Here is a 13,377-nt window from a genome sequence, read left to right on the forward strand (position 1 = left end):
GAGTCAGAAGGGCAGATCTTCCTCAGCCTGCAAAGCACAGTTAACCCTTTCGGGCTGGTGTGGGGTAGGTACACCTTGTCACACCCATCCATCTGTTAGGGGTACTGCTGTGGAGTCACCTAGAGGGGAGCACCCATAGGGACACTATTCAAAGAATTAGCAAAGGTACTCACTTTGTGCAGTAACTGTGGTTCTTTGAAATGTGCCCCCCTATAGGTGTTCCACTACCTATTCTCCTCCCCTCTGCCTTGGAGTTATTTTCAGTGAGCTTCATGGTAGAGAAGGAACTGAGGGCAGTTCGCCCACACAGCACTATATAGCCCTGGTGCAGGGCATGAGATGGGGAGGGCGATGTGTGGGCAGAACGGACTCTGCCACCTAAAATCTCTAATCTGAGGCACATGGGATGCAAGCACATCTAGAGTGGAGCACCCAGAGGGACACACATCTTGAAGAACCACAGTTACTGCACAAGGTGAGTTACCTTCTCTTCTCAACATCTTGATTTTGTGCTGAGTGCTCATATCTTTCCCTCTTTTACCCTTCCCTTTTGCTATTAGTTTAACACCCTCCTGACTACTCTAGATGGCCTGTCCCCAAAGAGATTGGGTTTCCTATTGAGACAGAGGCCAGCCTAACTGTACAGCCCCCTCTTCACAGCAGGTGGGCCATTGTTCCAGAAATCCATAACCCGCTGCTGCTTACCTAACCAGCGGTTCACTTCCAGAATCTTCTGCCTTCTGTCTTCCTTTGCTCATGTGACAGGAAAGATCTCTGAGAAGATCACTTGAACACTTTGAGTTCACTGAAGTCACTGTTATTTGCGAGATACAGGAAGGATAGAGGTGGTGGGAATCCTTCCAGGGTAGAGGCTGCTAAATACTGAGAGGCAAGAGGCAAGGGAATTAAGATTAGGCTGGGGAGATAGAGGGACTCAGATGAATGGGTTCTTGTGGATCATCACCTGCACCAGACGAGTCTATATAATAAATAACTTGATAGCAGAGGTGGTCCAAAGTGTGATGAGTTTGGCAGGTTTTTTACTTGAGTATTTTGCTCCTTGTTATTGTTTGCTGGTATTATTAATTTATTATTATTATTATTTTATTTTATTATTTTCAAAGGTTCAAATACCCTTAAAAGATCAAGAAAAGAGAACATTCCAAAATGTTACAATGAGCCCATGACTGAGGTATCCACTCCCTTGTGGGAAAGATACTGTAAGGTTCAGAGTGTATCGAGGTGACCTCTCACCCTCCCCTGCTTTTGCTAAGGGGTAATCTTGACCACAGCTAAGGGGTTCAGGGTAAGAAAACGATTGAGTGGTTTGAAAAGGTGCTTTTGTTCTCTGTTGTATTTAAAAAGGGCTGACCTATCCAGTTGTGGTGTGGATTGGGGGGTGATGTGGTGTGTTTTGGAAGACTATCTCTTATTTCATAGCTAGACACATTCAGAAGAATACAATGTAGGTTTATAGGTATTCAGTTATTAAAACAGGAAGCACATTCCAGTCAGTTGGGCTGAAATTACCTATAAACAGCCCCGATTTAGGGCATTGCAGTGTTTTGGATGTCTCATACTGGGCGCCAACAATGTGAAGCACCCAAAGTCCAAGGCTACTTTTGACAATTTTGTCTTTGGTGCCCAGGCACTTTCAGCTCAAAATGGACAAGCTGTTGGCGCCATCTGCAACCTGTTGAGTGACCATCTATGAAGACATTGTCAGCCATCCAAAGAGCAAGGGTAGCAAACTGCAGAAACCACAAAGCAGGATGTTGAATGCCCACAGGGCAGCAGGTCGTGGAATAGTATTGGAGTGGTACATTTGTTACTACAAACCATTGATGGAGGGTTGTAAATTACACGGCACTTTCCAAACACAAGAGACACGTTCTGTGCCCTGGAGAACTGAGAGTCGAACTAAGACAAAACAAACACACACAAGACAACACAGAATCAGGGCTTGGGAGACTGAGGAACACAGGGGTGGAGAAACATCATTGTGGGAGGTGGCAATGCAGTGCCTAACCATGCTGGGCTGGTACATTATGAGGCAACTCATGGAAAGGAGGTTCAGGCAACTGAGGCTGAGGCTTTGACCCTTCGGGTAAGGTCTGTTCGCCACGGAGGATCTTTCGCAGCCTCACTGGCCGAGCTGAGGGAAATGGTCCAAATTCAATGTTTGGATCATTTTATTTTAGTTGAAATTTTGAATTATGTCCAAATAAAGTCCAGCACATATGGATTCAATTTTCATGGGTCCCAAGACTTTTTTTTCAGTTTTTGACCAACCTCAGACTCACTGAGGCACAGACCTGAAAGAAAGTTTTCCCCCATGGCCATCACACAAGCAATGATTTAAAGAGTCCAACCCAGAGGACCAAGGCTCCCTCTGACCCCATCAAGGTGAGTACAGCCATTGGGATCCTTCTCACTGGATCCTTTCATAGGTATGCAACTGATATGACCCTATGTGCTGCCTCTTTGTGCCCTGCTGGCTCCCTATATGCCGTGATCCACAGGACTGCTGTGCATTATTACTATTATTAGTGCTACTGTGGGCAGAACCAACATCAAATCATGTGCGAGTTCTAGGCCACGAAGAACTTCCTATGTGAACGAAGCATTGTAGATGGTGTTCACCCCCCTCTAAAGGGCCCAAGGGGAGATAGCACAGCCTATAGGAACAGGAAATATAACTGCCACTGCTCTGAAAGTTTACCCTGTTTCTATAGCATCCAAATCCAGCTGCTCAAAACCTCTTCAAAACAACTATAAGTTATGGCACCATCTGACCAACTTCAGTCCAATCAGAACTGGACCCTAACCCCTGTAGTAATGTTGGTAACTGACCCTGTGACATTACAGCCAGTGGAATTTGCTTTATAGAACTGATCAGAATAGGGTGCCTACAGATACGTTTGGGAGATTTACCTGTTTGTCTGGCTGCCATTTTGACATTTTAGCAACATAAGAAATCCCCTACCTCCCAGAGGCAAGTGTAAATTAAAGGTTAGAAAACCAGATGAGAATGAGACTGGAAAAGAGAATGCCTTTATTTAGCTGGTGAGTGAATGTAATACTCGCCCACACTCTGGTGCAGAAAGCTGAAATCAGTTAAATACATAGGAAGATGGCTTTACAGAAAGAATGTTGTGATTTCCTGTCTCTCCAGGCATCCTCTTTTCCCACTCCTGACGCTGCTGTTTGAGAAGTGTGAGCAGGCAACACAGGGCTCCGAGTGCATCACCTCTGCCAGCTTTGACGTGGACATTGAGAACTTTGTACACCAGCAGGAGCAGGAACACAAACCATTCTTCAGTGATGACCCCGAACTGGACAACCTGGTAAAGCCCTGGTTCAGACCAGTCCCAGCCCCATTGCTTTGTTTAGCATTTAAGATAACAGGGACATCTCACTGCTTTGCTCTTACACTGTAGGCTTCTGAACCCAAAGCCCGAAGGGCAGCAGATTAGAGAAGTCTCAGGTTGGATGTGTTTTAAGGAGCATATGTTAGATAGTGGTTTTCAAATGGGGTACACATAATCCTAGGGGTACACGAGCTCTCATCAGGGGGGTACATGAGAAAAATCTTGTAATGGTGGACAACACATTTTATTTCATAGCAAGATTTTCAAACTGTGGGGCGCACTTCCCAGGGATGTTGGAGGAATGTTCAGTGGGGTGAGCAGCGATGTGAGGCGGCTCAGTTTTTGAGCTGAGTCTCCTTTCAGTTACAATTTTTGGTTGCACCCTCCCTCCACCCATTCCAGACAGGCTGGGTGCCCCACTGAGGTGAGTCAGGGGTTAAGGTGGCACTCCCTCCCTGATCCCTGTGGCATCCCTGCTCACCCCCCTGAACGTTCCTCTGGGTCCCCACACCCCACAATTTGAAAACCTCTTGAAGCTGTTGCTAAATGGAAGGCAGAAATCTGGGGTGGCACGTCACCTCTGCCTATCTCAGATGGGGTATGAGGTATACTACATTATTTGTAAGGAAGTACCCAGTCTAAAAAGTTTGAAAACCATTGTGTTAGAGCAATGAGGAGTCTAGATGAGCTTGGCAATTGAGATTTTTCAAAAAGAATAATTATAAAGCTTTGTCTAAAATTTATAGAAATAGTTTAAGAACATAAAATGGCCATACTGGGTCAGACCAATGGTTAAGGCTGCGAGTCTGTCATGGAGGTCACGGAAGTCATGGATTCTGCAGCAACCGGTGCAGCTGGCCCGGGGGCAGCCTGAGCAGCTCGGGCAGCCCCTGGGCCAGCCGCTTCAGGAGCAGTCTCCGGCCACTGCCCCCAACCCCCCAGCAGCAGCAGGAGTTTGGGTGTAGGAGAGGGCTCAGGGGTGAGTTGGGGTGCAGATGGGGGTGAGGGCTCTGGGCAGTGCTTACCTTCGGGGGGGACGGGGGAAAGGCTCCCCGGAAGCAGCAATATACCTCTCGTCTGCTAGGCATAGGCACGGCCAGGCAGCTCTGCACACTGCCTCTGCCCGCAGGCACCACCCCCACAGCTCCATTGGCCATGGTTCCCAGCTGAAGAGCTGGCGCTTGGGGTGGGGGCAGCATGTGGAACCCCCTGGCCGCACCTCTGCCTAGGAGATGAGGGACATCATGTCGCCGCTTCTGGGGAGCCGTGCAGAGCCTGGTAGGGAGCATGTCATCCCCGCCTACTCCCCCCGAGCAGCACCAGGGTTGCTGGGCTGCATGCCACTGCACACCCTCCTGAGCACTCACAGTATCCCCAGCCCCCTCCCTCAGAGCACCCGCAGCGCCCCTGGCTCCGTCCCCCAGAGCACCTTTAGTGACCCTGGGCTGCCCCCTGCCCCAGACCACTCAAGTTTTAGTTGGGGTATATAGTACAAGTCATGGACAGGTCACAGGTCGTAAATTTTTGTGTCCTGCCTGTGCCCTGTTCATGATTTTTACTAAAAATACCCATGACTAAAACATATCCTTACCAATGGTCCATCTAGTACAGGATCCTGTCTTCTGACAGTGGCCAATTCCAGATGCATCAGAAAGAATGAACAGGGCAATAATCATTTGATCCATCCCTGTCATCCCCTCCCAACTTCTGGTAGTGAGAGGCTAGGGACACCAGAACATAGGGTTGCATCCCTGGCCATCTTGTCTAATAGCCACTGATGGACCCATCCTCCATGAATTTATCTAATTTTTTTTTGAACCTGGTTATAGTTTTGCCCTTCACAACATCCCAATGAATTCCACAGGATGACTGTGCACTGTATGAAGAAGTACTTCCCTTTGTTTTTTTTAAACCTGCTGCCTATTAACTTCACTGGGTGACCCCTGGTTCTTGTGTTGTGTGAAGGAGTAAATAACACTTCCTTATTCATTTTCTCCACACCAGTCATGATTTTATAGACCTTTATCAGATCCCCCCTTAGTTTTTTAATCTCTGCTCATATGGAAGTTGTTCCATGCCCTTAATCATTTTTGTTGCCCTTCTCTGTACCTTTTATACTTTTAATATATCCTTTTTTGAGATGGGGCAACCAGAACTGCACACAGTATTCAAGACGTGGGTTTATAAAGTAGCATTAAGATATTACTGTCTTATTATCTATCCCTTTCCTAACATTCTGTTAGATTTTTTGACTGCCACTGCATACTGAGTGGATGTTTTCAGAGAACTATCCACAATGACTCAAAGATCTTTTTCCTGAATAGTAACAACTAATTTAGATCATTTTGTATATTTAGTTGAGATTATATTTTCCAATGCACATTCATTTGCATTTATCAACATTGAATTTCATCTGCCATTTTGTTGCCCAGTCACCCGGCTTTGTGATTGTAACTCTTCTCAGTCTGCTTTGGACTGACTTACCTTGGGTAATTTTGTGTTATCTACAAATTTTGCCACTTCAGTATTTACCCCTCTTTCCAGATCATTTCTGAATACATTTAAATAGCACTGGTATCAGTACAGATCCATGGGGGAACCACTATTTACCTCTCTCCATTCTGAGAACTGACCATTTATTCATATCCTTTGTTTCCTGTTTTTTAACCAGTTACTGATCCATGAGAGGACCTTCCTTCTTATCCTAAGACTGCTTACTTTGCTTAAGAGTCTTGGTGAGGGACATTGTCAAATGTTTTCTGAAAGTCCAGGCACACTATATCTGCTGCATCACTCTTTTCCCCATATTTGTTGACCACTTCAAAGAATTCTAATAGATTGATGAGGCATGATTTACCTTTACAAAAGCCATGTTGACTCTTCCTCAACAAATCGTGTTCATCTTTGTGTCAGATAATTCTGTTCTTTACTATAATTTCAACCACTTTGCCTGGTACTGAAGTTAAGTAAACCACTGGTCTGTAATTGCCAGGATCACCTCTGGAGCCTTTTTTAAAAAATGGTGTCACATTAGCTATCTTCCAGTCATCTGGTACAGAAGCTGTTTTAAGTGATAGATTACATACCAGTTAGAAATTGTGCAGTTTCATATTTGAATTCCTTCAGAAATCTTGCATGAATACCAAGCAGTCCTGGTGATTTATTGCTGTTTAACTGATCGGTTTGTTACAACATCTCAGTCTGGGACCGTTCCTCATATTTGTCTCCCAGAAAGAGTGGCTCAGGTGTGGGAATCTCCCTCACATCATCTGCAGTGAAGACTTATGTAAAGAATTAATTTAACTTTATCTTCCTTGAGTGCTCATTTAGCACCTCGATCGTCCAGTGGATGTACTGATTGTTTGGCAGACCTACCGCTTCTGACATAACAAAAAACTTTTTTTTTAGTTGTTAGTTTCCAAGTCTTTTGCTAGGTGCTCAGATTCTTTTTTGTCCTGCCTAATAATGCTTCTATGCTTGATTTGTTAGAGTTTATGCTTCTTTCTAATTTCATCAATAGGATTTTACTTCCAATTTTTAAAGGATGCCTTTTTGCCTCTGACCACTTCCTTTACTTTATTGTATAGCTATGGTTGCATTTTTTTTAGTCTCTTACTATGTTTTTTTTTAATTTGAGGTATTATGGTGGTTTTAAAAAGTTTCCATGCAGCTTTCAGGCATTTCACTTTTGTAACTGTACCTTTTAATTTCCATTAAATAACTAGCTTCCTCATTTTTTTGTAGTTCCCCTTTCTGAAGTTAAATGCTATAGTGGTATTCCCCAGTCCACACAAGGATGTTAAATTTAATTACATTATGGTCGCTATTACCACTATGAAAAGCCACAAACTGCATTGACCTGCACACACATGAGGCAAATGACTGACTGTACCCAAGGCAAGAGGACTCCACTTTAGTCATTCAAGTGGCTCTACCAATAGTCCCTGGTTTATCTAGCAAGTGCAAATGTGTGGTTTAAATATAAGTGCCCTTGACAGTCAGTAACTTGCTTCTGATTTATTAAATTAGTTTTTATGTCTGATTGTTGGCAAACTGTAATTTTTGGTTTGTAAAACATTCCAGATAAGAAACTGCAATGACATGATCTCCCTGCCTGGGCAAAATGGATTTACTGCCAGTACCTTATATACTGTTAATCAGTGATTACCTTAAGAAATGTGATCAATTCCTCAACAAAGTTAACGTTTCATTGTATACCAGTCCCTAGATCCCTGCATTTCACAGCTTTCTACCTGCATTTTCCTGGTGGAAATTGCAGTCACAGTTGGGCATATATTACTTGCCAATGATTTGTGTATATATATATATATATATATATATATATATATATATATATATATATATATATATATATATATAAAAAGAACAAGAACAAGAAATGCTTTCTTACTGAAGAGTTTTATAACAACTTTGCTATTCTTACTCCTGAGTTTGTTCATAGAATCATAGAATCTCAGGGTTGGAAGGGACCTCAGGAGGTCATCTAGTCCAACCCCCTGCTCAAAGCAGGACCAAACCCAACTAAATCATCCCAGCCAGGGCTTTGTCAAGCCTGACCTTAAAAACCTCTAAGGAAGGAGATTCCACTACCTCCCTAGGTAACCCATTCCAGTTCTTCACCACCCTACTAGTGAAAAAGTTTTTCCTAATATCCAACCTAAACCTCCCCCTCTGCAACTTGAGACCATTACTATCAGCTGAAAAGAAAGGCAAACTAGCTCTCTTCTTCAAGTGATGGTTCCTATTGTGTTCCATTGGGATTATGCATGTGCACCATGTGCTCGGAGTCAGAGAGTTTTGAAAGTAGTGTCCATTGCTTCACATATGTGCCCTGGCTCACCTCGTGCTTCCGACCAAGGCAATAAAGGGTGGGTTGGACCAACTGCCTCTTCAGTTCCTTCTCATTGCTGCATTGGAAACTTCAGTGTCCTCATCTCTGACGTCGTTCTAAATAAACAGTTGTAAATAGTTTTATTAATTCTTAAATAATGTGTAGATTAGTAGTTTTACCTGTTTGAATAGTTTTAGTAGTTGTAGAGTAGATTACAGGGGTCTCCCCCATGCTTCCGCATTTGGATATCAGACTATGCCCAGAACTATGGGCTTCAAACTCTGTGCCCCCTGCCCACTGTCTTCTCCGTCAGCGATGACCATCAACACTGCCTCTACTGCCTGGGAGAAGCTCACATTGCCACTCAGTGCAGTATCTATCAGTCCTTCCCTAGCCGTACCCGAGAAGGGTGGGCACTTTGTCTCCACAGATGTCTCATGGGATGGCCATGAGACCCCAGTCGGACCCATGCTTGGGAACCCCCCACCTCCTGCACATTGACCTGAATCAGCAAGGAGTGAGTCTTTTGCTATGAAGACGAACTCTGGTGCCAGAGAATCCACCCCCACAGACCCATGGCAGGGTCTCGTTGGGAAGAAATATTCTCATAAGCATGGGTCTAAAGTCTTCCTCAGAGTCCACTTCAAAAAGATCAGATGTTCCGTCCACCAGCTCTGCCCATGAGGATTTATTATGTCCTAAGTCCCTTAGGCATGAGACGAAAGCCCAGACACATTGTGTTCCACTGACTCCAGACTGTGGTTCAGAGCCTCCATCCCTCCCCCCACTCCCATACACAAAGTACACCTCTCAGATGGCACTGATGGTTCTGCCACTGTAGCCTTTTCTTCCTTGGGGGATTCGGAACCATCGGAAGAATTGCCTCTCCCATACCACTCTTATCCATTTCCCAGGAGACCTGCATGACCCTGGGAGCAGCCATCGCCTCACCTGACCCTGAGCCATTGGTATCCCATGCCATGGAGGCCTTAATGACCATCCGTCGATCCCTCCTGTTGGGCATATTTGGGACTTAGGGAACACTGCCCCCCTTCAGAGACCATCCACTCCATCAGGGAGTTGCCACCTGCTTCCTCTCCTGGAGAGCCATCGAACTTGCCCCATAAATAATAGAATCATAGAATTAGAAGGGACCACAAGAGTCATTTAGTCTAATCTTCTCCCAAGATGCAGGATTTGTTGTGTTTAACCCATTCAAGGCAGACAGCTATCCAGCCTCCTTTTAAAAACTTCCAGCGAAGGAGCTTCCACAACCTCCTTAGGCAGTCTGTTCCATTATCCTTCTGTTCATATTGGGCTTTCTGAAAATCTAAATACACTATATCCACTGGATCTCCTTTGTCCACATGCTTGTTGACCCCCTCAAAGAATTCTAATAGATTGGTGAGGCATGATTTCCCTTTACAAAAACCATGTTGACTGTTTCCCAACAAATTATGTTCCTCTATGCATCTGACAATTTTGTTCTTTACAATAGTTTCAACCAATTTGCCTAGTACTGAAGTGAGGCTTACTGGCCTGTAGTTGCCAGGATCACCTCTGGAGCCCTTTTTAAAAATTAGTGTCACGTTAGCTATCCTCCTGTCATCTGGTACAGAAGCTGGTTTAAATGATAGGTTACAGACAACAGTTAGTAGTTCTGCAATTTCACATTAGAGTTCCTTCAGAACTCTTGGGTGAATACCATCAGGTCCTGGAGACTTATTACTATTTAGTTTATCAATTTGTTCCAAAACCTCCTCTAATGACACCTCAATTTGGGACAGTTCCTCAGATCTGTCATCCAAAAAGAATGGCTCAGGTTTGGGAATCTCCCTCACATCCTCAACAGTGAAGACCAATGCAAAGAATTAATTTACTTTCTCCCCAATGGCCTTATCATCTTTGAATGCTCCTTTAGCATCTTGATCATCCAGTGGCCCCACTGGTTGTTTAGCAGGCTTTCTGCTTCTGATGTATTTAAAAAAATTGTTGCTATTACTTTTGGAGTCTTTTGCTAGCTAGTCTTCAAATTCTTTTTTGGTCTTTCTAATTATATTATGTGACAAAGTTCCTCCTCTACCTTGGTGGGTCTGCGCTTATTGGCAGATTTGCTCACCTCAGTGATCTTCCCCACAGTCTGGGTCAACTTCTCCTGTGTCTGATCAGGAGTTGGGAGTTTGGAACCCGGGCCCACCCTCTACTCCGGGTTCCAGCCCAGGGCCCTGTGGATTGCAGCTGTTTATAGTGCCTCCTGTAACAGCTGCATGACAACTACAACTCCCTGGGCTACTTCCCCATGGCCTCCTCCAAACACCTTTATCCTCACCACAGGACCTTCCTCCTGGTGTCTGGTAACACTTGGGCTATGGCTACACTTACAAATCTGCAGCGCTGGTAGTTGCAGCGCTGGTCGTCCAGCTGTGCAGGGGGGCAGCTGGGGTGTGTGTCACCACCACAGCTAGCTGCAGTGTGGCACATTTGTATTTGCAGCAGCATTTGGGAGATGAGATTGAATTATGGGCCCAGGGCTTGTACTTCTTAGTCCTCCAGCAGCACACCCTCACCCTCTCACTCTCAGCTCCTCACACCTCTTGCTCCCAGCTCCTCACACGCACTTCCTCTCCTCTGGCTCCCCCTCACCTGACTGGAGTGAGCTCCTTTTTAAACCCAGGTGCCCTGATTAGCCTGCCTTGATTGGCTGCAGGTGATCTAATCAGCCTGTCTGCCTTAATTGGTTCTAGCAGGTTCCTGATTACTCTAGTGCAGCCCCTGCTCTGGTCACTCCAGGAACAGAAAACTGTTCATCCAATGACCAGTATATTTGCCCTCTACCAGACTCCTGTACCCCACTGGTTTGGGTCTGTCACAATTATTATATTTCATTTGCCAGAGTTTATGCTCTTTTCTATTTTCCTCATTAGGATTTATCTTCCACTTTTTAAAGGATGCCTTTTTGCCTCTCACTGCGTCTTTTACTTTGTTGTTTAGCCACAGTGGCTCTTCTTTGGTTCTCTATGTTTTTTTAAATCGGGGTATACATTTAAGTTGAGCCTCTATTATGGTGTTTTTAAAAAGTTTCCATGCAGCTTGCAGAGATTTTACTTTTGGTGTACCTTTTAATTTCTGTTTCACTAACCTCCTCATTTTTGTGTAGTTCCCCTTTCTGAAATGAAATGCTACAGTGCTGGGGCGCTGTAGAGTTTTCCCCACCACAGGGATAGCTCAGTGGCCTGCTAAATGTAGGGTTGTGAGTTCAATCCTTAAGGGGGCCATTTGGGGAACTGGGGTAAAAATCTGGGGATTGGTCCTGCTTTGAGCAGGGGGTTGGACTAGATGACCTCCTGAGGTCCCTTCCAACCCTATGATCTATATTATGGTCACTATTACCACACAGTCCAGCTATAGTCACCTCTTGGACCTGATCCTGTGCTCCACTTAGCTGCATCCCTAATAAGCTGGGGCACTCATATGTACAACCACGCAACACAAGAGACGTGGATATCCTGTGAGTCCGGAAGGCACATCAATGTCCTGGAATTTCTGGCAGTAAGAAAGGCATGCAAGTTCTTTCTTCCATTCATCTGCTCTCACCATGTCCTCATAATGTCAGACATTAGAACCTCATTCTACATCAGCAAACAAGGGAGAGCAAAGTCTGCCTTTCTGTGCACAGAAGCAGGCAATCTCTGGAACTGGTGCATCAGCAATCAAATCACTCTATTGGCAGCCTACCTTCCTAGGAAACAGAATGTGCTCACAGACTCTCTCAGCAGACACTTTGCGATTGACCATGAGTGGGAACTCCATGGCAGGTGCTACATGATATTTTCGCACAATGGGGAACCCCAACCACATCCTTCTTATAGTGTGGGGCCCAAAACTGGACACAGTACTCCAGATGAGGCCTCACCAATGTCGAATAGAGGGGAATGATCACGTCCCTCGATCTGCTGGCAATGCTCCAACTTATACAGTCCAAGGTGCTGTTAGCCTTCTTGGCAACAAGGGCACATTGTTGACTCATATCCAGCTTCTCATCCACTGTAACCCCTAGGTCCTTTTCTGCAGAACTGCTGCTTAGCCACTTGGTCCCTAGTCTGTAGCAGTGCATGGGATTCTTCTGTCCTAAGTGCAGGACTCTGCACTTGACCTTGTTGTTCCTCATCAGATTTCTTTTGGCCCAGTCCTCTAATAATCTGTCTAGTGCTTGCAAAAACATTGATTTTAACTAACTGTGTCAACTTCTACTCAGCTACTCACCTCCTATTCTTGAGAAAGGTGACTGTGAAGATGTGTAGGATCCATCTTTAACACCTGACCTTCACAGTAAGAGACAGCACTTGCCATGTTAGTAGAAAGAAGCAAAGAGACATGCTCTGACCGTTGGATCTTTCTGCAGCATTTGAGGTGCTGCTGACTCACCTTAGGGACCTGGTGAGGGTGGTCAGAAGCACAATGAGCTGGTCAGATCCTTCCACTTCAACTGATCCAAGAAGGAAGTTATTGGCAGCTGCACCTCTGCCTCTAACCCACACAAAAAAGGTCTAAAAATCCTTCCTGACCCCTGCAGGTGATGAGTTGAAACTCTGAAGTCTGAGGTTTGGTTGTAGTCACTGTATTAATCCAGAGCTGCAAGCATTATGAGCATGTTGAAGGCAGTGAAGGCCAGAAAGGACCACCACAACTATCTGACCTGATTCCCTCTACAGGCTGCAGAAATTGTCTTACAAGCATATATTTTAGAGATTCTATCACCTCCCCGGTAAACTGTTCCAATATTTAACTATTGTCACTGCAGGTAAATTGAACCTTTGACAGCAAGGCTGTCAAATCTCTTTTCCATGTGTAAATTTCTATACACAATGACCACTTCACCTCTGGAACTCCTCTTAGATAAGCTAAATAGGTTGAGTTCCTTAAGCCTCACATCTCAAGGTTTCTTTTCCAGTCCCTGGATCATTTGTTGGCTGCTCCTTAGAACTCTCTCCAGTATTTCCACATCCTTCTTGAAGCATGGACACCAGAACTGGACACGGTATTTTAGTACAGTAGAACCTCAGAGTTATGGGCACCTCGGGAATGGAGGTTGTTCGTAACTCTGCAATGTTCGTAACTCTGAACAAATGGTCATGATTGTTCTTCAAAAGTTTG

The 13,377-nt window shown here is 44.9% G+C and overlaps 1 protein-coding gene across 12 annotated transcripts in view; it reads left to right on the forward strand.

Annotated features, from left to right (window-relative positions):
* Positions 1-13,377, forward strand: part of PKNOX2 (PBX/knotted 1 homeobox 2) — a 655,223-nt gene that overhangs the window by 471,674 nt on the left and 170,172 nt on the right. For all 12 annotated transcript variants that reach the window (XM_039496651.1, XM_039496659.1, XM_039496654.1 and 9 more), the window contains one exon: positions 3,176-3,347. In XM_039496651.1, coding sequence (XP_039352585.1) covers positions 3,176-3,347 — 172 coding nt within the window. The remainder of the gene's footprint in view (positions 1-3,175; positions 3,348-13,377) is intronic.

Source organism: Mauremys reevesii, linkage group 12 (genome assembly GCF_016161935.1).
Source record: "Mauremys reevesii isolate NIE-2019 linkage group 12, ASM1616193v1, whole genome shotgun sequence".
NCBI classification, from domain to species: Eukaryota; Metazoa; Chordata; order Testudines; family Geoemydidae; genus Mauremys; species Mauremys reevesii.